Consider the following 26,133-nt stretch of genomic DNA (forward strand, 5'->3'; position numbering starts at 1 on the left):
AAAATTGGCGCAACAGTGTATAAGCGCACCGAAAGTCGAAAAAGTAAATTAAACAAAAAATTTTCTGGACCATTCATATTAACAAAAATTTTAGATAATAATAAAATCGAAATAGAAAACCCAAAAACAAATAAAAAAGAAATAACTCACGTTAACGAGACTAAAATAATGAACATTGTTCCAGATGGCTCACAAACATCGGAGCAAACGAAGTAAAAATCCACAACCTGAACAACTATCCAGGAATCCTTCCTTATAAACTAGGTACCGCAAAAATAACCTCCAACCATTTTTCCTTTATACAAATTTTTGATTTAAACCCAGCTGTTGCTGAATTCTATGTAATCTATAATCAAGTAAAAATATTAATTAGTCAGATTAAAAATAATACTAATTATTTTCACGAATATTCTAATTCAGTCATCCCTCTTGTAACATTAGAAAAACGCATTGAAAATCAAATTAGTCAACTCAATCCATTATCTATAAGAAGTAAAAGAGGCTTATTAAACCCAATCGGTTCTATTATTAAATGTATTACTGGAAACTTAGACCAATCTGACGCGGAAAAATACGATGTAGAAATCAAACAACTGCAAGAAAACCAAAATAATTTAAGAATCAATTCAATTAATCAAATAAAACTGTTAGAAAAAACAATCAACTCATTTAAAAATTCGATATCAAATATTTCTCATAACCAATTTATCCTTAAATCTAAAATATTACAAATTGATCAAGTAATTAAAAAGATAACCATTGAACAAACGAATGACTATGAGTATTTCCAAATACATGTAGTAATGAATCAAATTACCTTTATGTATAATTTAATATATAACATTTTTGAGAAAATTGAAACCGCAATTAGTTTTGCCAAATTAAACACTTTACATAATTCGATAATTGATCCATCTGATCTATTCGAAGAAATTAAAAACATTAAAAAAGAATTAAAGGAAAATCAACTACCGTTCGAGTTATCAGTCGAAAATATATTAAATTTTGAAAAAATTATAGAAATAAAAAGCTACTCTAGAGGACTAATAATAACATTTATTTTGGAACTATCGCTACTAGAATCAGAAATTTATCAATATTACCAGTTGTATCCGCTACCAGTTAATAGTGAACAAGAACTGCAATATTACGTTAATATACCGGTCAAACCATATCTTGCATTGAGTGGAAATATGTACTCATTTATGGACTCTGAATGCGTAAAACTATTAAAAAATGAGTTCATGTGTAAAAATATACATATTACCTATATGAAGGAACACCCGCCTTGTTCAGTGGAAATAATAACTCACAAGACTAATATAACAAACTGTAAACCAATTAAAATCCAACTTCAAGAAATAAAAATTTTTAAAATCCAAAATGGAAAATGGATTATTGTGACACCTAAGAAGATAATAGCAACAGTACAATGTAATGACGACATTAATACTGTTCCATTATTTGGATCCCACCTTATCGAATCCTCCCCAATTTGCAAAGTACAAATTGGAAAAACTGAACTAAGAACCTATACCCCTAATCGATTGAGATTTGATGACACTCGTCTACCGGAAGTGAATCTCTCACTACTACATAAACAGAAAATAATCTTCGATCCACCAGAACTCACATTGGACACGATTAACCTAAAGGAAATAAAGGAGCTGCAAATCCAAATGGACGAAGCAAAAGAAAACCTTGGAAAGATGTCATCACGTATATATTCTACGAGAACTAGTGTTTGGACAATTTTGTTATACGTAATACTTATATTAATCTTGATTTATTTATTATATAAATATTTTCCATTTAAATCTAAAATTAATAAACAAAAAGAAAATATTGTTATTTAAAAGCACTTGTTGTACCCGTGCTTTTATCTAAGGGCGGAGGAGTTATAAACGCTTTAATACTGTAAACTGCTGAGTAAAGGTTCCCATACATATTATATTACTTGTTTCTCAAAGCGTCAGCAATTTGTCTGTATAAAACCACGGTGCGAACCACATCGCTAGCTTTTTTGTCATCTCGCTTGAATAAAGTTTTTTAAAAAATCAAATTCGTTTTCCACGACGAAAACTAGATAAATGTATTAATTTTGCAATACGTAAAAAAAGACGACAGACGTTTTTACGCGCCCGGCAAAAACAGCCCCGCCGAAGTTTAATAATCGTTAGGTGGATTTTAAACTTAAATCCCCGGAGTTTCCGGGAGAAATTTTCTTCGAAGAAGATTACGTCCGACTTAACTACTTCCCGCAGACTGCATAGGTACATCGCGAAACAGAAACAAAACAAAAAACTTGCCCTGCTCCGTCTGTGTACTGTAAAAGCGCATGTCCTCCGAATTACTAGCTCTACTATCGAAAGCATGCAGGGGCATTTCAGTCTGTCGAATGCCAGGGGTGGAAGGGCGACTTTTATCCACGATTCTTAACCTCAAAACTCGTGCGCGGCAATACTTCACATTCAACGACAACAAAGACCGACTAATTACGCATGCTTTAAAGAAATAGACGACAAAATGTTTTTACAGTGTACCCAACATGCGCACAATCACGGTTGCTTCAAATTCCCGTTTTTAAAGTACTCTTACGAAACTCAAAAAGTGTCTGGAGTTTGTTAGTGATTTTTGCTCCACAAAAAGTGCGATGTTAAACTCAAAAGATTTTGGTCTTTTGAGGAAAATACTAAGACTATCTGTATTCATGTACGTCACCAGAATACTGGATTGGACCGTTTTGGCATACCACGGTAAAGTTTCATTTTGTGTGATTTTATGTTATACAAAATATAGGATGTTTTAGTTTTTTTTCGCATAACATTAACGGAAATACAGGGTAATAACGTGTAGATAAAATGTTAGCCCTTTTCGAAGCATAAGTTGGAATATTATCGAGAATATAACTGTATCCATTCGATTTAGACACCGAGGTTTAGAAAAATTAATAAATTTATCAGTTAGTAACAATTTAATCTTAATGTACAGCTAAAATTGTCCCTAGCAATGAGGGAAGAGTTTCCTAAAATACAGTTTTAAGCTTCTGTTGAAATTATGTCAGTTGCGGTAATTTCCCTTATATATGCAAGAAACAAATTTACATAGTAATGGTCTCGGTTAGGATTGATTGATTGTACACTGTACACATTGTACACTGTGTGGGATATGTCCGTTGTTAGTGAAGATAGAGCCTTGCGTTTTCTCTAACCTTTGGTACTTTTCTGTGTAACGAAAGATGGCGTTAACAAAATTTTCATAACTCGCTTAGTTTTTAAAATACAGGGTGATTTTGGAAATTTAAAGTTTTGGGTCACCCCTCCTATCTCGGATATCCTATGGATCGTCGAAAGAGGAAAAACGCATCCGATATCGATTGTTCACAATTCAGTGGCGTAGTCATATTTTTTCCAAATGGTTTCGTCTTTTTGAAAAAACAAAGTTTTTTTTTTTGAATTCCTGACAATACTTACACAACAAACTTTTATCATTTGCATGAAGGCAACTTAGTTTATTATTAGCATTAACATTTCACATAGCTTTATGATCTATATAAGGGATGTTTTTTTTCGATGTATAGAACTTTAAGTTGCAATAAAACAACGATGGATTATTCGATTGACATGAATTTTATTTATTCGAAAGATAATCTTGTGGCAATACATTTTAAATATGATTTCTGGCATATGACCGCCACGGCTGGCGCGGATGTAGTCCAATCTGGACGACCAATTTTCGATGTTTTTTCCAGTATATCGGCAATAACACGGCGAATGTTGTCTTCCAAATGGTCAAGCGTTTGTGGCTTATCCGCATAGACCAATGACTTTACATAGCCCTACAGAAAGTAGTCTAGCGGTGTTAAATCACAAGATCTTGAAGGCCAATTCACAAGTCCAAAACGTGAAATTAGGAGGTCACCAAACGTGTCTTTCAATAAATCGATGATGGCAAGAGCTGTGTGACATGTTGCGCCGTCTTGCTGAAACCACATCTCCGGGACATCATGGTTATTCAATTCAGGAATGAAAGAGCTCTATACCGATCACCATTGACTGTAACGTTCTGGCCATCATCGTTTTTGAAGAAGTACAGTCCAATGATTCCACAAGCCCATAAAGCGCAACAAACAGTCAGTTTTTCTGGATGTAACGGTGTTTCGACATACACTTGAGGATTGGCTTCGCTCCAAATGCGACAGTTTTGTTTGTTGACGTAGCCATTCAACCAGCAGTGCGCTTCATCGCTAAACAAAATTCGCTTATAAAAATTGGGAACAACGGCAATCTCGTTTTGGGCCCATTCGACGAATCTACGCCTTACTTGATGAATTCATGACGAATTGCCAAACCAAACTGAGAATAAATCACTTGACAGCTGGTAAATCGGTCGCCATCTTGAACAGTAATGCCAACTTAAAGTTTTATACATCGAAAAAAAACACCCATTATTATTAAAGTTCAAAATATCACAACCTACACACAGTTATCTCCAAAATTGTCCTCTAAAAAGGGCCTTACTTGGCTAGAATTATGAGCGGGTGCCTCATCTTGTTGAAAAAATATGGAATTTATGTGCACCACATTATCTAATAATTCCGGTATAACATTTTGCAATAGTTCCATATACAACTCGGCAGTCAAAACACCTTCAAAAATACGATATACAATTTTAGTGCCTACTATGAAACAGGCCACACCGAAACCAATATCGGAAAGCTCCGAGCAGCCACCGAAGCACCTTTTGAAAGTTTTAGATGACTTGTTATCGTGAAAGCTTTGGAGAGTATTGAAACTGTATGGAAGTTGTGCGTTAAAGCAAATGGTCGACATTTCGAACAGTTTCTTAGCTTTGTAAATGAAAATGTTTATGTTCAGATTTGCAAAAAACGCTGATATTCAATAAATTTTATATATTTTAAATAATTCTTCTCGTTTTGGTTTATCTTTTTTAATAATATATATTAATTAATATTAGTTGTGGAGTCTGGTTAGAAAGACGAACCTGGATAAAGCTCTACAGCTATGGAGAGAGTCACAATAGATCCTCTGGGTCGCAGTGACGCACAGGCTGACTGCTAGCTCTCCCAACTGTTAATCTTAATCTTAATGTTAATATTAAACTAAGTTAGCTTGTAAGTATCGTCAGGAATAAATAAGGCTTCTTCATGAAAATTCAAAAACATCATTTTTGTGAAGTCATTTATTAAAATAAATCCATACTGTTATATATTTTTGAGGAGCTAATACCAAGTGGAATAAAAAAAAAACAAACTTTATTTTTCACATTCACAACTTCACATTTCCAAAATGACCACACATTTTAAAAATTAAATCATGAAATTTTGTTAAACTCATCACAAAAAAGTACCCAGGTTTGCGAAAACGTAAGGCTCTATCTTCACTAACAACGGATATACCTCTCAGTTGCGGCCAAAATGGGATACAGTGTGTCGCATTTTATAAATAGCTCTATGGAGGGTGACAAGTTTAGTTACAGTGGTTTCATCTTCTTCTAGCTTCCTATTAAGTTAAACCAAAGTAGGAACGATCTGGTTTTTCTTTTCATTATATCTTGTTACTTTCGAAAATCGATGAAATCGAATTTTTCGAAAGTATCTACGCTCGTATAAAAATTTTATATCTATCTATATGGGATCGCCGTTGGTACAGAAATGATCACCGTGGAAAAAAAATGTTTTTTTGGTTTTTTGCCCGTTCTCCGTTCTCGTCTTTTGGTTTTTCCTGAATAATTTTCGAACCGTTGGAGCTACAAAATTATGTGCCTCCGCGAGGCACATAAGCTTATAATAAATGGCCCTGATCCGACGCCGGTGTCCATCTTTCTTTCGCGATTTTCGACGGTTTTTTGGACATTGCTATGAAACACGATAAGTGTTCGAAATGAGAAGCAATCGACTTCATATTCATTTTTGCCCGGGAACCTATTGAAAATGGGGGGCTGGGGGGGACGGGAAGAATTCTAAAAAAATAAAAAATCGCGTGTGCAAGGGTCAAAAAACATAATTTTTCAAAAACCGTTTACGATACCAAAAAAATTCTTGAACCAGAAATTCAAAAAAACTGAAAAATGGGTGCCGCTATTATTGAAAATTGGTTATAACTGAAAGACTATGATTCAGATCACATTTTTTTTTATATTGCGATATAGCCCGCATAGACAGCAAAAACTTTTATATTTAAGGTTTTCACCTATTGCACAAGGTGTTCCCCATATTCTGTGCTAAATGAGAAATGTCTTAAGTGTCCTAAATTTGTAGACATCAACACATCAAAGTATTTATCAAAAAATTTTTAAAATTTTTTTGGTAATTTTATCTTGCAGAAAAATGTTTTTCTCCATAATCGTCCACCCGATCGACAAAATTCTTTAACCAGCAGACGCGGAAGGTCCAGTGCAATAACATTTATGTCAGGCATTTTTTCGATTACATACAAGGTTTTCAAATTATAGGCAAAAATCTAAAAGCCCTAGAAAATTGTTCTTTTGCAGAGTAAATTAATAGCCGCAAATCTAAAATCGTAAAAAATATGCTAATTGGTTCTAACAGTGTCTTAGGCCGCATCAAGAGACTAAATTTTTGTATTTGCGGTTTTCGTCTGTCACATACGTTGCTCGGAATATTTGAAAAAATCCGTATTGAAATCGTTACTTCGGGGCTGTCAATACGCGATGACGTCATTGGTTACTACGGCGCACTGCATGGTTTCAGAAAAATCTTATTTTCTTGAAAACCATTTACTATTTTCAAAAAATTCTTGGACCAGGAAACGTGGAAGATCCAGGGCTATAACCTCTACTTCGAACATTGTTTGAATCATGTACAGGGTGTGTCGTTCAAAAAATCTAAAAGATCCAGAAAACCGTTAGAAATGGGATAATTTTATTTGAACGGTATCGTAAACTGTGTCGGGAGAGAGTTTCAGGTTTCGTCAATTATACATTCCGTGAGATATTTGAAAAAATGTCATTTTAATATTTTACCGATGTTTGCGGTAACTTTGAAGTTCGACGAGATGCGAAGGACACTTTATACACGGTGCATGCACGATTAAATTACAACGATTTTGCGAAAGTTCCATAGCGGAACGCAGGAGCGTCCCTTTATCGCACTTTTTATAATAAAAATCTGCATCGAGCTAGGCACTACGAACTTACCCCGCCCAGCGACGATTTTCGAAAGCAATCTTGTTCACAATTGTCTGCGTTTTTTTATCGTTCAATAAGCCCCATTCTTTCGGCATTTTTCACGGTTCGGTGCGTTAAATCGTCTGCGTTCTCATCGTCACATTGGTCGACGCACAAGTAAAACCACAAAACTATGTTGAGATATTAGGAGTCACGAAGATAGGCCTCCATTACTTAGTGAATTTATCGTCAATTTCCAACTAGTGTAACAATTTCCATTGCGCGCAAAAGGAACGTTCCAATTTCGCGACCGACCGCGTTTCATTTAAAACGGCTTTAGCTTGTCACCGAGACGCACTCTATACAACTACGGCGACGTTTCCGGAGATTCTGGTTTCGGTTTGTTACTTTCGTCGCCCGCATAATCAAAAACTCTACAAATTCACACTCGAGGCTACCCGTTGCCGTTGGTTTCCAATTTCGACTAATTACCGCTCCTTTGTATCTCGAAAATGCGAAAATGAATTTTTAATTCGTGTCCTGGTGTACTGCTGAATCGATATTATCCGAGAATCACCCGACTGTCCCTGTTCTAATTTAAACGGAGCCGTCGTAGCTAAAACAATAAATAATTAGTTCTTCAGTCGAATACATACAGCATGTCCCACTTGTAAAATCTATGTTTATTGTTCGATTTTGATATATTTTTTTTGTTGAATACATCTCTAAAAAATGCGCTAAAACCGTATTCCGATGCCCGCTGGGACTATTTACCAAAAGAGAGAGAAAAGGGAAGTACTATTAATTTTTTTGAGGAATAAATTGACAGAGAATTCTTATTCGGGGTCACTTACCAATTTCATGTTTCAGTAAAGGGTATTTGAAATATCGAAACGCTTAAGGCTGGACACTTTTATGGGGTTTCTCAGTTATTTTTGAAATTAAAAACTAAAACTATCGATTTTGGGACCATCCCCGTATCTCCGTTGTCTTGTGAGTTGTTGTGGAGTCTAAAAAGATCCATATAGGGTTTTTTTCCGTAGAATCCCATGGAGTAGTTTGTTTTTTTACTTGCTCTAATCATTTTTTAGTTGTGAAGCAAATATATTTTTTAAATGGAACACACTGTACATTATTAGTAATGAATTGTTTTGAAGCTCAAAATTCTTATTTTTTTCATTTTTTACTTTATTTGTAGCAGTTGGCTACAGCAAATCACTAAATCAACTAAAAGTAAGATACATATAAGCAGTTAATATTATATAAGAGATTCTTTACTTAATTTCGAAAAGAACAGGATGAAAATATATTTTTTAAAATTATAGTGTCTTATTAATATGGTCAGTATTATGTTACTATAATGTCAGGCTATGACTCATCTATTAAAAACAAAAAAGGAAATGTGTCACGAACTTACGAGACTGTCAGTTATTAATTATATTTTTACTACCAATCCATTTGTTCTCTCTGTGTTAATTTCATTTTAAATAATTTTCTATAATAATGCCAGTGTATGAAAATTATAAAAAATGTTTTAATATGTTTGACACAATGCAATGAAAATGCCCAAGGAATTATATTACTACAGGAAACGTTTTTAGAGGGATATAGTGAGCAACCTTCTAATAAAAGTGCCCAAAATGGGATACCCGGTACATCCTTTTAAAATCTTTGCTTATTAGATCAACCTGAAGTCATGGCCAACCGGGACTATTTTTTGATTGCAAATATCGAGAGAAGCTATAAGAGTTTTTGACAATAAAGTGCCAATTGATCCTTATTCGCACTGGAGGACTACATAAGACGTAATTGTAATGGCTGAAATATTACTCACAATAGAGTTGTGAATATAAATAAACATTTTGATCAGAGCGAGACTGTCGATAAACGCTAACCAACATCCAAATCGTGTTGCTCCTCTAAGTCAAAGATTTCTGCTTATTAGGAATATTAGGAGCGCAAGTGCATACTTAAATATTACTAAAAACTGCATCTGCTGACAGTTGAAAAAATGTAGACTAAAAGCCTATAAACACAAATATCTGCATACTCGTGAATTTGGTGACAGCTATAGTTTATTTTTATTTTTATTTATTTGAAGTGATAGATATGTTAAAATGAATGGCAATAAGTCATTTATTGGAATGCTTTTTACATTCTAAAATCAATACTGTTTTTCGAATCTTTTGTTATTTTCAATTTGAAAAAACCAAGAAAAGTACTTCTCGATATTCCGCTTCAAAAAATTTTGTCAGTTGGCCATGAATTTAGTCGACGCTATATGAAAAACCCCATTATGGTTATGTTTTAGGCAGTTCTGAATAAAAATTAGTCACTGTATTTTTAAGTAATTTGATAATAGCCCTCTCTACATTTGACTGCAAAAAATAATTCCAGTTGGTGATGACGTCAGGTTGATACAATAAGCGACAGAAGGTTTAGTGCGTTTTTGAAAGATCTATCCAACAAAAGAATGAAAACCAAACAGTAAACAAACATTTAATATATAATAATAAATAAACGATATTTCAAACACCCTGAATTGAAACTAGAAATGTTTATAGTTAGGTCCTAAGAAGTCGTTTCCAATTTATTCCTTAAAAAATCCATAGTAATACTTCTCTCTTCTGTCGCTTTTATTAAATAGTCCTATTTGGCGATGACTTTAGGTTCAAGCAATAAGTAAAATAAGACTTTAGCACATTTTTCAAAAATCTGTCCAACAAAAAGAAATTATCAAAATCGAACCATAAACAAAGGTTTCACCCCACTTCACAATGGTGTCACTTATAACAACAAAAACTTTAAAACATTTAAAACATTAAAACATTAAACATTAGAAAATTTTGTAAAAAGCTAGTTTTGAAACTCAAGATAACAGTTACGCCTCCTGGTAGCCATTTCAGGAGCATCTATTTCGCTAGTACCGTACCTCGTCGCCCTTACTGTGACACCCTGTATACAGGTGTCCGGAAATTAGTGGACCAAACTATAGTAGCAAAGTGGTTAACACCTATTAACCTATTTATTAAGATAAAGTGCTAACAGTGTTTTTTGAATAAACAGCTATAAAACTCGAACAAAGTTTAGGTTTCGAAGGTTCTTTTCGAAATATTTAGTAATATTTAAGGTGTCGTGGTTCTTGTTTGTTTACATGAGAATTTTCTTCTTAATTTTCACTTTCAAAGGCACAAGAAAAAAATTACATGAAAAAGGACATCGATTAGAAAGCGCCAAGAGAAACAATTTTCGAAATATAGTGAATTATAAGTCATGTACTATTTTTAACTATTATTAAACAGTCCGACAATAAATAAAAATAAAATCGGGGAGAAAAACCAAATCAAGATCACAGTTGAAATGTTCATCTTCAAATAAAACTTTGACATCTTATATTTCGAAAACACTATTTAAAACACGTTTATCGAAACTTTTCACTTATTGAATAACACCCCGTATATCTCCGATAGAAAATATTGTAGTATTGCTGATGATTGTATAAAAACAAATTTATCTTGAAAAACACCCTATACGTCAAATTTGCAATCGAAAACTATTCCCCACCAAACGCCTAAATCAATAATGCTCAGCGATTTAATTAAAGCTCGACCGGTATTTGTTATTTCACTGGGAATTTCATTATGCTCTAGAAATTAAATGCTGTTTTGCGGAAGTAATTGTCTTATCATTTTTTTCCCTCGGCGAACTCCCAAAATGAAACGTTTTCTTCGCTAATTACCGCATTTTGGAGATGGCCAATTAATTAGTCGGGTGAAATAATTAATTCAGATTCCTTACAACTGCCAATCTTATATCTTATCTTATAGAAGAAGTTTCAGCTCGGATTTTAATAGTAGTGTGCAACAAGTTTGATAAACCCCATTTTACTCACAAGTTTGGTTGCGCATAATTCATTGAAGAAGTTTGCGTGGTATACTTTTTCTTACATCGTTAGTTTTGTGTCTCAAAGTGACACTTTCTGATTTTCTGTGAATATAATCTCTAATTCTTCGATCAATTTTTCCACTGATGGAAGCTGGACGGGTCTCTAGGTCTCTATGGTGTTGATGTACAAACCACGCTATACAACACCAAGTTTGTAGCATTAAGACTGGTTTAAATTGCCCAAAGGAAGATCCAAGTTTTTCGTGGGCTTGCTACAAATTCAATTAATTGATGATATACGTCTGGTTAGAGGAGAGATTGCTAAACAATGTTTCCAGTACCCCAAACTTATTAGCTCTAAACAAGTTATTAAATAAATTAATTAGACTTGCTTATTCTTCTCTGGAAAAAAGTTGGTACAATTGCTACGGCTATGGCATGGATCAATTATAGCTCCTTTACCAATGTAGTTGATTTGAATTTCAGAAGACTGGATCACGTCCAATCGGCATCACGCGACACACTCAATTGGAAACATTACAGTTTCGGCTGGAAAGGAGGCCATGTTTGCTTGCACTGTCAATATCTCGGGAAGATATAAGGTAAATAGATATTTTCCAAATAACACAAACGACATAACAGGAACATACAAAATCACTGCGCAGTCGCTCCTTTCACAACCTTTTTAACCTTAATCCTGACCTCAGCACGCTTGTCTCCTAGCCGAGTAAAAGTGGTGCCTTTTAAGAAGGGTCATAATATTTTCGTTTACTTTCCTGCTGCTTGAAAGTTTTACATTTTACTTTTTGTATATTTGAAAATCGAATCACGAAGTGAAAAAATTCTTGTACTTGGATAGATATGTTCTTGTATACCGGAAGTACAGAAAGAATACCGTAAGTGAAGGAAGAGTGGAAATGAGAAAAGTCTCTAGCTCATAGTGTACATTCGGTTTTTTACACTTTAATATGGGGAATTCAGTTAAGACTGTCAACTAGTTAACAAACAACTAAGAAGTCTTTATTCGATTATAAGAAGTGATACATAACCTCACTTATTCGACAACAGTCATGTTTAGAGGGTACAATTGAAAGGCATAATTTGCCCAAAATATTTGGATTTTCATCATTGCTGCTAGGTAGCCATCGCCGTGGCTTGAGAAAAAACAAAACCGTTCCCATAAGAGTTGAAATGAAATTCTTTCTTAGAGTTTCTAACAAGCTAAATCTACTGAACCAGTGGGCGCGTTTCTTCCAGTTCCAAAATAAATGAATGTGATGATTTGTGTCAATGTAAAACTTGCCTTGCAGTAACACACGTTGATATATCATTTTCAAATCCATTCGACCGACATTGTTAACGTTTTATTTTCTAACAAATTTTAAAAATATTGTCTTGAATTATCCCAAAAAGTGACATATTTGAAAATAAAAAATGTTTCTATTCTCTTGTTCTTCTGAGTTTCCGGTAAAAAGTGCTTGTAGCTTATGACGCACGTACATATACAATAGTTACGTTAGTTTTTGACTGAATCCCCGTATTCTAAAAGCATAACAACTTTTTACCGTAATAAAACACTTTCAACAAAACATTCTAATCATTGAATCTCCTTGATTTTTTTTAAATATTAATCTGTTTTTTTCTTTCCACTGCATGAGCTTGTCGAGAGTTTCTTCTACATTTTTAATCTTACCGACTTGATAATTAATAGTGAATAGATGCAAATCCACCTAAGCAATATTTTATTTTTATAAAAATGTATTTACTTATCTGGTTTTTGTTCCTGTGAGCTTATTTTTTAACGGATTTTGAAAATTTTGGTGTCAAAATGTGGCAAAAAATGTATCGGTTTTAAAAAGTTTTTGTTTCCACTAGGGTGCTATTTAAAAAGACTAGGTTATCCTAAAAAATTAATAGTTCATTACATTAAGTGCTATTTGCCATTAGACAAGTAAAGAAAGTTTCATTTACAATTTTTTCCATGATCAGGTGACCTGGTAAATATGACGGTCACAGCCTCCTAGACATAATTTTCAAAAATTAAATAAAAATTTAAAAAAACAAATAAAAAGAGAAAGACCGTCCTATCCTACGAAGAATGATCTCCTGAATTCCAAAATGCAAAAAAATATAGACTACATATTGTCAAAAAATTGGACATTCAGCCTACATTAACCCTCCCAAATTTCAAATCGCCATCTCAAGCCGTTTAATAGTTACTTCTAAAGGTCCCCGTCCATAAAAACCACTTTTTTTATTTGCTCAAATCTTTGTCCATCACTCCAATTTTAGAGGTAAGAAAATACAGCAGGTGCTATGTCAGGTGAATAAAGTGACTGAGGAAACAATTCGAAGTTTAATTCGTGAATTTCAGTTTTGGTGAGTTTGGTTAGTTTTCAAGTACTAGCACGATGCGATCTCTCCGCCAAAATCTGCAATTTATTCGGCTCGGCGTCGGAGTTAACTCCCTTCCTCGACTCTATATAGACACAACACACTTATCTACTTACCGTGGGGAACAAAAACCAACCGGAATCACTTACGGCGTCATTAGATTCCGCAAAAAAATGCGTGCGGAGCCCTCTTCTTATTTGCTTTCAGGCGCCATTAAGAAAATCGGGCTCGTAGCCGGAGACAAAAAGCCGTTAATGTCTTTTAGCCCGCATTCGAGTCCCTTTTTTACGCTTACCACTGCATGCGTGTGCCGCTTTGTGCCTTTTTATTGACGTCAGCTTTTTTTAAGCAAAAAAAAATATATATATACAGCACATTTATCCCTAGCCGAGGATTTGGCGAGGCGATCGCTGAGTTTAAAAAATTCAGACCCTTTTTTTGAAAGAATCTGTTTGGAAGTTAATGGATAGAATAGCCAACATTCTTAGGCGATACTATTTTTTGGGCATTTTTTAAATTATTATTATTCATTTTAAATAGTACACTTATTTCAATGAGTTTCGATACAAAAATACAGGGTGCGACAAAAAAGTAGGCAGGATTTCAAATAGTGGTTGTTCGATTTGTAAAACCGGCAACACTGTGACATGGCTTGGAGCGGAGTGCATCGTACTTTCGTTGTCGAGGAGTTTATTAGAAATGGGAAGTCTGTAATAGCGCCGCAGCGCGCCTTTCGTAATCAGTTTGATGTTGGTCGGTATGGTGCGGTTCCGGATGGAAGAACAATTCGTCGGTGGGTTTTACACTTTAGGAAAACAGGTTCTGTGCTTAACCGAAAATCTACTGGCCGCCCAAGGACAGTAAGAACACCGGAAAATGTGAATGCAGTAAGAGTTTACGTACAACAGTCTCCAAGGCGTTCAGCTCGTAAGCATGCAGCTGCTTTGGGAATTCCCGATAGAAGTGTTCTAAGAATTTTACACAACTCACTTCAAATGCATACGTACAAAATGATGGTAGTGCTGGAATTAAGCGCAAGAGATTTTGAAACCAGTACAAATTTATGCCTGGATATTCTTCAAAATATTCCCAGAGGCGCTGTATTCATGTCTAGCGATGAAACTCACTTTCACCTCTCGGGTACCGTAAATAAGCAAAATTTCCGTTATTGGGCAGCAAATAGTCCACAGGAACTTCATGAGCGACCTCTTCACAGTCCAAAAGTAACCGTCTGGTGTGCAATCTCGGAGTTAGGCGTGCGGGATCCTTACTTTTTCGAAGAAGATGGAATAACGGTAACAGTCAACGGTGATCGATATTTTGATATGCTTAACAATTTCCTGCGTCCAAAAGTGAACGAGTTGAACAACGATCAAAGAGAACATCTTTGGTTCCATCAGGAACAACGCACACAACTCGTCGTTCACTAAATCTTCTTCGAGAAATGTTCCTAAACAAAGTGGTGTCTTTACAGGGTGACTTGGCTGACCGCCACATTCGCCTGATTTGTCGCCTTGCGACTTTTTTCTTCACCTGAAAGCGAGAGTTTTCACACATCGTCCTCTGACTTGGGAAGAATTAAAGACAAGGAATTGCCTCGTGTCCCTAAGAAATAATCTATCGGGTAATGATGCGCTTCCACGAGAACCTACAAGGGTGCATCGACCATAATAGCCGTCATTTAAAAGACATCATTTTAAAAAAATAATGTTCCAAAAGGGCATAAAATGTACATTTCAAAAATAATTTTTAAAAAATATTTTCTTTATGTGGTTTGGATTTTATTAACATCCCAATTAGTACGTATCATTTTGCCGCACCCTGTATATCTGTTTAGGGCTTGGATTTAAAATTTTCATTATATTTTTGACAGGCCAACATCTGTGTAATTTTCCTCCATTCGATTCTCTTGCTATATTTCTAAAATTAGTAAATATTCTCTCCTATAAATCTTCTTCTTGGTCTACCACGCTTGGACCAGAATCCTTTTGTGGGGTGGCCAAACCCGTTGCAACAACAGCCATCAGGGATTGGATGGACCGAGAATCCCGACGATGGTGGAGGGACATGCCGGGGCAAAGACAAGCCAAGGAATTCCTAAGGGACCTATCGGTCAATTTTACAGCGAACCTACTAAGCTACAATAGAAAAGCCGTAAGAATAACGGTAGGTCGATATTTTCAGGTGGCCTGGGTCAGAGCAGAAGATCAAACGATCCTGAGTCTCGGCGGAAAAGTCGTCACGCACAACAATCGTATTTCCGTCACGTTCGACAACCTGAAAACGTGGCAACTGCGCATCAGGCAAGTCAGGGAGTCCGATCGGGGCTGTTACCTGTGTCAAGTGAACACTAACATGATGAAGATTCAGAAGGGATGTCTCGACGTCAATGGTGAGCACAAGCTTAGCTATGAGGCGCTATCCTGACTATTCTCTACGGATAAATCTCGAAATGTTAGAGAACATAATTTTCAGTGAATAGAAAGTTCCACTTGGACACTTCAAAAAATAAAATAAAAGTGTGAATTTGGATATTTTTTTAGCAGTGTTGTATGATAGATGGACTTTAGCAATTTGCGTTTTATTAAAAATAACCGCTCATGCGTGGCTGCCGATTTTTAAAAAATAACTTTATCTTTTAATTACAAGTTTACAAGAATGCACATAACATAAATATTTCCAACATAAATATTTCCAACTGACTGCCTGCCGCGTATCTTTCCGATTGTTATATGTTGCGAATCTTGTACACTCAGCAGGTTCTCAGGGTGTATGGTAAAATAACTCGTGCATTGAAATTTTTAATTTTCTATTTGAACCTTTTGCTATAATTTAAAGCAATTTTTTCGGTTTTAGGTATCGTTGTTTATAATGAATTTAATCTGCGAATTTTTCAATTTTAAAATTTTTAAAAAGCATTAAGGCAACATTAAACTACATTTGGTATTGTATTTTCACATTTTACCCGAAGTGCCACTTGAAGGTAAAGTCTGTTTATAGATATAAGAAAGTAACTAACTGATACGAATTAAGGAAAGACCCGGGCAAGCTGTAAGAATGAAATATGACCGAACAGGTCCGTACTTTGCTTAGAATTTAATTATTTGGGGTTTTATTAGGAAAGATAAGAAACAATATTTATTTATTTATGTGTGTATTTATGCTTAAATCAAAAATAAAATTACAAATCATTTTTATTACCTACTCAAATTACTTAAAATTATTCACATAATTTATCAGTATCACTATTGCTATCATCGCCTGTTCTAATTATTATTTGTTCTATATTATTTGCAATATATTTTCTATATGTTTAACAGAATTTGCCCAACTTTGTGGAGGGATGTTAAAAACTTCGGTTTTTATAAGTTTGAGGACATTGGAGTTAACACGGGGAATAACATTGTTACGACGAGTGGGAGATTTCAGTTAGTGCCAAACATGTTCAATTGGATTAAATATACAGTGATAAGGTGGAAGCCTTAAAACTGGATGCCTTAGATTTTTTGCATAATTATCACAGATATATTCCTTTTTTAGGTTCAAGCTTTGTAGAACCTCAATTAATTGCTTTTTGTTATAATCTTGGTGAAAATAAATGTCGTTATTATACATGTAGTTTTGCATTGTTGCTTTGGTGTCACATGAGGAAGGGATTTTAGTCAACTGTCTACTGTGATAACTTGCATTGTCCAGCTAACTAGTTTGTTTTTAGACCAACTTTGAAATAAATCAGCGATATTGTCTTCATGGTAATCCAGAGAAGAATCTTTAATATTTTTCGCAGACAGAGAAAGTCCATTTGGAATCCAACCATCTTCAAAGCCAGCATGCAAAATAGTTATTCTTTTACCTCTTTTTGATGACGCGTTTATTTTAGACTTACCAGTTGAGTCAACCCAACCCGTTTCCGGGGTATCATAAGTGTCGAACCAGCTTTCATCCAAGTAAATAATTGGCCTTTGTTGTTCTCCGTAAATCCTAATTTTTTCTAGATATTCCAGTCGCCGTTTTCAAATTCTAAAAGATTCCATTAAAACTCGCTTTTTGCGAATTTTTTTAAAACCTAAAACCCATATGTTGACTACACTTCCATAAGTTAGTTCTGCCACATTTAACACTGGTTTCATCTTTTTCAAGCCTCCTAATTAAGATGTCTAATGTAGGCATGCTTTGTTCCTCGTATAACTGTTAAATTTTACGCCGTATTGTATCTTGATCACTTTCATCTGCACTCGAGAACATGTCAGCATCGCTTCTTTTTTTCCTCGCTGAATTGTTCACAATTTTCCATACAGTTGATGTTGGAAGATCCTTGCTTGCTGGCACCACGTTCAATGAGAATCAAATAAATATTGTTTATAACTTCCTTAGTCTCAATAGAATAGTGTTTTCTACATTTGGGCGGGAGCATCTCCTGAGATCACTATTCTCGCACATATTTTGCATAATTCGCACACAATTCAACACACGCTGAATTACACACGAAATAAGAATGATTACTAATAAACTTAAACTAAATAGTATACCAAACCAAAGAATATTAAACATAGGTAGGTATAAAATTATTTTCTATTACGGACCACAATTTTACCTGAACTTAAATTCCGAATCTTTAGGTAATAATCTGGTTGCATTGTATGTTAATGACCACCCCTGGATAATCCCATTCAAAAGCAATTAGCTTGTTGCAAAATATAGCTTGGAAACTACCAAGTTGAAGCACATATAATTTAGATTGAGAAAATACATAAATACTGTAAAATATCATTTTTCATTTATTCAAGTTCTTTTGTTAGTTTAATGTTGGGGTGATCGGTTTGATACATCTTCTGTAGAATGAGTTACTTTTCGGAAAAAATAAAAAAATTCGTCCCCTTGCGTCCCGTGTATGAAAGTGACCAAGGAATCAATGGATTCCCCATTCGGTAATATCCCGGAAATGTCCGAAGTGACTCGGATTCGTGGGACAAGAAACGTTCGTTTCCCGCACGCTAGATCGGTGTATAATTAGGCATATATAAGGGAGTAGAAAAATGTTTCATGGTGTCAGGTGTGGGGTTAATTTACGAAATCGTACGATTTAAAAGAAAATTAATAGCATTTCATTAAAACATTTTTTTTTTCGCAACTTTGGTCTACATTTATTGATCGCCAGATGGTCATGCAAATTTTTGGAACCTCCGAGACTAGTTAAGTTGTGAAAATTTTTACATTTTATCGCCGGCAATGCGATAGAAACTTCATTAATAGGAACCAATTTTAATCTTTGTTCATCTTTAATAATATTTCAGGTTTTTTGTTTTCACTTTCACATATTACGCGTTTCAGAAAAATGTTGTCAATTTTCAAGAAACTGGATTTAATTTTATTAGCATTTATTATCATATCACTAAAATTTAAACAGCAGCCTTTTCCTAATGTATTTATTATCTTTTCAAATACGAGCATTAGTGGTAATCATTAGCATGTTTCAATGGAAACTTACCAAGATTGTCTACGAAATATCCTTCAAAAAAATGTTTAAATTTGTTTAGAATTTCATTTTCAGAATAAAATTTTACATTTTCTCCTTGAAAATTTAAGTCGTTCATAACCGTAATTAAATTAAATTTTAAACATGTTTCTAACCGACTTTTACTTGATGAAGACACGTTAAATAAGAACACAAAATAGTTCAAATTTTTATAAAAATATGATTATTTACTCTATAGCAGCTGACAATATCCTGTCTCTGCCTCTGAAAATAATGCAATATTTACACGTGGATAGCAAGGAAAGACATTAATAACTATTGATCTCCCACAATGCAATTCGCAAACAAACCAGTTCCGTAAATTCGTTGTCCTAGTTATAAACTTCTTACATTTTAACGATAGAGACACACAGCAATTAACAATAGTGAATTCACAACGACCAAAATTAAAGCTTGGAATAATGAATTAATAAATATTGTAGGGCAACACACTTTAATCTCAAACCTAAATTCGCCAAAATAAACCCTTTTGAACTAATCAACAAAGTTAAAAGGCACCAGTATTCCTGATAATGAAACATTGGTCTCTTTTGATGAGCGAAACTAATCTTCAAGTATTCTACGAACCGTAATAGATGTTATATACATTATAGATAAAATTTAATAGATAGTTTAATAGTTTGTTTAGAGGAAAACTATATTTATAAAGAAGGATTGATATCGACTTAACCCATTACTGACACAGCTGTTTGTAAAGAATTTAGAAAATATTCTATAATAACATGCATTAAGTAAAAATTTCTTTTGGCGATACTGGAACTGAATTGAAAAAATAATAAACAAAAAACAGTATCAAATTACCGCGAACTCCATTTGCCCTAAATTGAGTATTGAACCCAAGTTATGCAATATAATAGAACCCAGAAGAAAGTAGCAAAGCATTTGTGGTGTGATCTAAAAATTGTATTTAAGAAAAAAACAAATCGAATGCTCAAAAAATCTCAAAAATCAGGAGCGAATCATGTCCCAAAATTTATATAGAACAAACAGGTAGATTCTTGTATAAATCAACGTAAGAGAGCACACGAAAGTGAGAGTTTAGTAACTACAGAAAAATACAATTTTGAAATATCACAGAGTATCAAAAAGTAGAAAATTGAAGTTATCAGAAGCTACGGAGATTATCAAGCTGAGAGATTCAAATGTATTGCTTAATGACACAGTAGACACATTTCTGATACTCATAATTCTACATTATCATTTGTAAAAATGATAAACAACGAAACGAGTGACATGTTTCTTCTATTTCGTCTAAAATGGCACCATCGGACCAATACGAATTAAAGACAAGCCTGCGCGCAAGGGGTTAAATGGGACCCATCATATTTTTAATTTTAAATGAGCCGCAATGTAAGCTGATAATCTAACCAGAAAGTTACGCGAAAGTTTTCGTAATCGCACACTTTAACTTCCGTTTCAACAGCGTAGAAGTCACAGTCGAGAACTGAAAAATGGCCGCCGCGACCCCTTTATGCCAGATAAATCATGTAGAATTGCGGGCGGCGACACAAAGACACTTTATGTATGAGATTTTTAAAGTAAATGAATACTTTCGAAGGCAGTTGCGCTCGTTATTTAGGTGATATTTTCTCGGTATGAGGTTCGAAATGTGAAATGTCGGAAATTCGGAATATCGAGATTCGTCGATAAAAAATTCAGTGACGATTGGCGCCGGTTTCCCAAAATGTTGCGAATCGTCACCAGCAATAGTAAAGGTATCCTCCATCCGGGACGTTTTCAGCTTTTAAAAGTGCCATTCTCAGTGCAACTGCTAGAAATTTTTCCTTGTAATGGATAACACATTGGTGCCGGAAATCCAATAACTATCAGCTCTAATTTTTACCATACAGGTTAACTGAGATTAGTTCTGATGGAGAAGAAAAATAACGAATTAAATATATAATTAATGGCCGAAATAGAAATTACCTACTTAAAACGAGCTTCTAAATATATAAAGTCTGTTCATTGATATAAGAAAGTGACTAACTGATACGAATTAAGGATAGACCCGGGCAAGCTGTAAGAATGAAATATGGCCGAACAGGTCACTTTGATTTAATTATTTGGGGTTGTGTTAGGAAAGATACTAAACAATATTTATTTATTTATATATGTATTTATGTTTAAATCTAAAATAAAATTACAAATTATTTTTATTACCTACTTAAATTACTTAACATTATTCACATAATATATCAGTATCACTATCGCTATCATCGCCTGTTCTAATTATTATTTGTTCTATATTATTTGCAATATAGATATACGATTGTTTTGCTTGTTCTGCTGTTAGAATGTGACAGGATTTCACAATGTCAAATAAGCCATGTTAGCAATGAATTTCTTGATCGCTTACGATATTATACAACTGTTGATGGACGGTTGTTTGAACATTTACTTAAAAAATATTGTTTATTTTAAATGTTGGTTCTTTTTAGCCGTATTTTTATTATAATTATTAGTTAATTTTTAATAAAATACTGGAGGGTTAAATTCCTTGAAGCTTAAGCCGTCCTTTGAATTAGCTTCAGTCCAAGAACGCTTTAAGGGACAAGGAGATCTGAAGAACCGAGTCAGATGTTGATTCTCAGAAAAACATAATGATATACCTATATTCTTCTTCTGGCTTATTAAAATTTATTCAAACTCGGCACATAGTTCATCAAAAAGTTATTTACAACTTTGCTATAAAATGTACATGGGAGCCAATATTCACATCACCCGGTCTATAAACAATAAACAGAAATGTACATATTTGCAAGAAGACCTGTAGTGCACTCGGAAGAAAGTTCAAAGAATTCAATCAGAAAACGACAGCGAAGTTGAAACAGATTTTACAACTCCGCAGTGATGCGAGGAGTCTGCAGAATTACATCTCGATTAAAAGAAATGAATTTACTTTATCCTGGTACTAATATTACATTTTATTGTAGAAGAGATGCGTTCAGGGAAATAACCGGGTATTCTGTCACCACGTAAAGGCTTTTGCCTGAATACACTTGAGTAGTGTGTTTTATATAACGGTGACAAATATGAAGGAGGGATATGAAACAACTGTACTAGTTTTTGTTTTGTTGTTTTTTGTGCCTTTGCGACAGCACAGATAAATAAAATGGGCACTGGGTTATCGAAATTTAAACCTAAACCTATCTAAATAAGGCAACTCGGTTCCGCCATTAATATGTCTGGCATATTCCTGCTGAGACCCAAATTGGACAGTTTCCATACACTTGCGATTGTTCTATGTAACCACGTTTCATTAGTTTTTGTCCGATTTTACTAAATATTTATACAATTTAATTGAAAGTCCGACAAAATAATATTACTGTAATTAGCAAATAGTCATATTGGCGTAATCCTTGTTTTGTAAAATAAACAAGAAGAGGTTTATTTTAAACAATTTTTTATAAATAAATTTATTTTGCTTTGTTGGGAAATGTTGTTTACCGTTTGCGTAATAACATATTCTGGCATTAGCCGCCGTAAAACTAAAAGTAACTGGAAAATCAATTGAAAACTGTTACTTCTCAAGCATGATATACCAATTATGCAATCATGGCCTCACTTCTCTGTTGTCTGTTTATTTGTTCTTGAAAGAAGTATGTTTAATTTTCTGTAAATATCTAGAGAAAATTCAGGATGAAATTTATATTGCGCAAACGAAAGTAGTTAGGAAATCACCACAAGATATTAAGGACGTTTCAAGCGCTTTTAGATTAAGTGGGTTTTACGCAGTAAGTTGGAAGTAAGATTTATAGGAACGCTATTAAAAAACCTGAAGTAACCAACACCACAAGGCTTTATAGATAAAGCAACAAAAATGTTTTTCTACTTCCCTCTGTAAAATACCTAATTACGCACCGATCTAGCGTGCGGGAAGCGTCACTTTACCACGTCAGTTTCGTTTCCCACGAATCCGAGCCACTTCGGACATTTCCGGGATTTCAGCGCACGGGTTTGACGTTTGTTAATTCTGACAGTCATGTCAGTGAATGTATTCGTGTTGTTTCGTGAAAATGTACCCAAAAACTAACGGTCGTAGAAAAAGTATAGTATGCAACACGTTCGGTAAACTTTTTCACTCACTCGTTAATTAAAAACTCGCCAGCTGCGCTCCGCTCGTGTCAAATAGACTCGTGAGTCAAATGCCGTTTACCGCACTTGTTGCATAATATAGTATAACTCACTCGTTTATTAAATACTCGCTCCGCTCGGGTCAGATAAACTCGTAAATCAATTGCCGTATACCGCACTTTTTGCATAATATACTATTTTCCGGCAATATTATAAATCTTTTTTTCTTGTAACTTGTAACACCAATGGTTTTCTTGTAAAACTATTAAACCCGCTATAGAAAGTTTCTTATAAAATCCTTATAAATATCCGTTTCCTCATAAGTAAACCTTAAGCAGTGAAGAATGTTAGTTGGGTTATCAACCCACGGCTTTTTCTTTCCAATTCTTCTTCTTAATATCTAGTTCTACACTTTACTTACTAAATACAATTGGGAAAACGTATTAGGTGCAGTACAAATTTATCGACCAGTCTCCATGTGAAATAGAATTTTTATCGCAATCGCATTCCAAAAGCGCGGCGGCATCTTGTTTTACAACGAGAGGCGACGTTTTTTCGCTTGTTCCGTTATTGGAGTAATTTTATCAGAGGGAAACCGAAGCACTAGGAGTATGTGAGGGGACTACATTCGAGAGGCGGATACCGACTTGAATACTGATGGCCAGAGCCGCCGGAAATAAGAACTATAATTTTGTTCCGAATTTACGAGCAAGTTAAAATGATTGACGCTCTTGGTGTACCGGTTGTAAGAAATTTAGTTCTTTGCTTTGTTCTAGAGTCCCAGAATTTCATATGGCATCTTCGTTAGCCACTTTCTAAAGACCACCTATTTCAGTTTTATAGACAGACAGATGGATCATCATGTTCACCAGCAATAGGCAACCCGTTCCTGGCATATTTTGAAGTAAAGGGAATCAACTCAAACTGAAGCTCGAGATAATTTTCTTGCTTACATGAATTCTTAGACGAACCCACACCGATAGAAACCTCAGTGCACACCGCCACCTCATTAGTGAGATAAACGAACAAAATATTCAAAAAACAATAAATAAAAAAAAGTCATTCAAACACAACGAGGCCAGGATAAGAAGCGCCAAGAAAATGGACACAAGAAAAAGGCGAAGCTCCACTGGAAAACAAGAACAAGAAACCCGCGTAATAGCTACCTCGCCTTACATAAAAGACCAAATAGAATAGTCTTAACACAGAAAAACTAATTTACAACACTCTATAAACTAACCAAAACACTGGACCAACTATCTATCTAAGCCCTTGCAGAGACTAACCGAGACCACCGACCGAAGGTAATAAATTGCGCCAACAATCTTCAAAGAACTTCTGATAAGCACTTTCTGGTATATCCCTGTTCTTCTAGCGATTTTTTCTTAATCTCCTCAATCGTTCCCAACCTCTTTCCTCATAGGTTTCTTGAGTTTTGGAAACAAGAAAAAGTCGCTGGGGGATATACCCGGTGAATATGGCGACTGAGGCATGAATGTTATTTTGTTTTTGGCCAAAAAGTTGGACACAAGCAACGATGAGTGAGCAGGTGTATTATCGTGATGCAATATCCATGAATTATTTTCCGGACGTTTTCTTCGTATTGCTTCTCGCAAACGGCGTATAACTTCAATCACTTTATTGACCATTACGCCACGATAATTAAACAAAACAGGAAGCAAAACCGTGAAATTTGGTCGAACTTGACGTGCTTTTCTCGGTCTTGGGAATTCTAACTTCTTTCATGGAGACGAATGGGATTTAGTTTCGACGTCAGAACCATTGACGTCGTTTAACAGTTCTTGAGCGATGCTCCTTCGACGGTCCTTTTTGTTTCGAAATAAATTTTGGTGTACACGTTTTATGCCCAAAACTTTGGAAAAAATTGTATGGCACGAGCCGATAGAGATACCGACGTCTTTAACCGATTCGACGATTTTCCAACACCGTTTGTTTCACTTCTTCAACTGATTCATCAATTATTGAGGTGCTGAGGCGTTCATCGGTGTCTTCTCGGCCATCTTGGAATAGCTTGTACCACTTGCTAAAAGTAGATTCACCATATGCCGTTGTCAACATTTGTTGTTTTGCAGCGCTGTATTCCATTTTTTGCACAGAATTTTATACTAGTTCTTTGTTACATTTTTTTTGCAGCACGTCTAATGTGCAAACTGGCTAAAACTGCCAACATATGTTAGGAACATGTGTATCAACATAGCAAACAAAAATATAGAAGATCGAATGCACGTAGCCCGCTCAATTACAGAAGTCAACTTACTTTTTGAACACACCTCGTACTTCGATCTAGCAGAAAGTCTCATTTTACCACGTCAGTTGCGTTTTCCACGGATCCGAATTCTGACTGTAATGTCAATGAATCTATTCGCGTTGTTTTGCAAAAATGTACCCAAAAATTAACTGTCGTAGAAAAAGTATAATATTCAATACTTTTGATAAACTTTTTAAGTCACTCGTTTATTAACCACTCGTTCCCAATTTAACTCGTGACTCAAATGCCGTGTACCACACTTGTTGCGTAGTATCGTCCTGTTTGCTTCTTCAGCTTCAGTTAAGCTCTGAAGAAGCCAACAGGATGATTGGCGAAACCTCAACAGAGTATTTGCAATAGTTTTAAAAAAATCATGCCTTATTTTTCGTAACTGCTACATTGAGAAACAGGCCATCATGCCTAATTCCAAAAGTTCACTTCTTTTTTGGTATGAATGTCGCTTTAGAAATCTTGTTTAAGAGAAATAATTCAAGGTATTGGTCTAGGAACAATTTATATTTAATGAGAGAGGTCGGCTTCCAAATAAATGTTTGGCTTGGATTTTTAGGAGATCGTTTTATTGCACCATTTTTTTAAAGCAATTAAACTCTCAAAGGAATTAATCCAAGAAAATGTTATGCCTTTTGCTGAAAATTTACCTCTTGACACAATAAGCAATGTTTACTTTTAACAACATCGCTCTCACGCTCATAACTCCAATATGTTATCTTGATATTTAGATGAAAAGCGCGATATAGTCCGGCAAATCGCCTAACCTGATACCTTCAGACTTTTTCTGCTGGGGCCATGTTAAGGAAGGTCGATC

At 34.8% G+C, this 26,133-nt stretch overlaps 1 protein-coding gene across 1 annotated transcript in view; it reads left to right on the forward strand.

Annotated features, from left to right (window-relative positions):
- Window positions 1-2,408: 2,408 nt before the first annotated feature.
- LOC132701962 (lachesin-like) overlaps window positions 2,409-26,133 on the forward strand; it is a 114,929-nt gene continuing 91,204 nt past the window's right edge. The window contains exons 1-3 of the mRNA XM_060670321.1: window positions 2,409-2,756; window positions 11,521-11,636; window positions 15,613-15,820. Coding sequence (XP_060526304.1) covers window positions 2,654-2,756; window positions 11,521-11,636; window positions 15,613-15,820 — 427 coding nt within the window. The 5' untranslated portion in view covers window positions 2,409-2,653. The remainder of the gene's footprint in view (window positions 2,757-11,520; window positions 11,637-15,612; window positions 15,821-26,133) is intronic.

The sequence above is a fragment of the Cylas formicarius genome, unplaced genomic scaffold (genome assembly GCF_029955315.1).
Source record: "Cylas formicarius isolate icCylForm1 unplaced genomic scaffold, icCylForm1.1 PGA_scaffold_5__7_contigs__length_24384050, whole genome shotgun sequence".
NCBI lineage: Eukaryota > Metazoa > Arthropoda > Insecta > Coleoptera > Brentidae > Cylas > Cylas formicarius.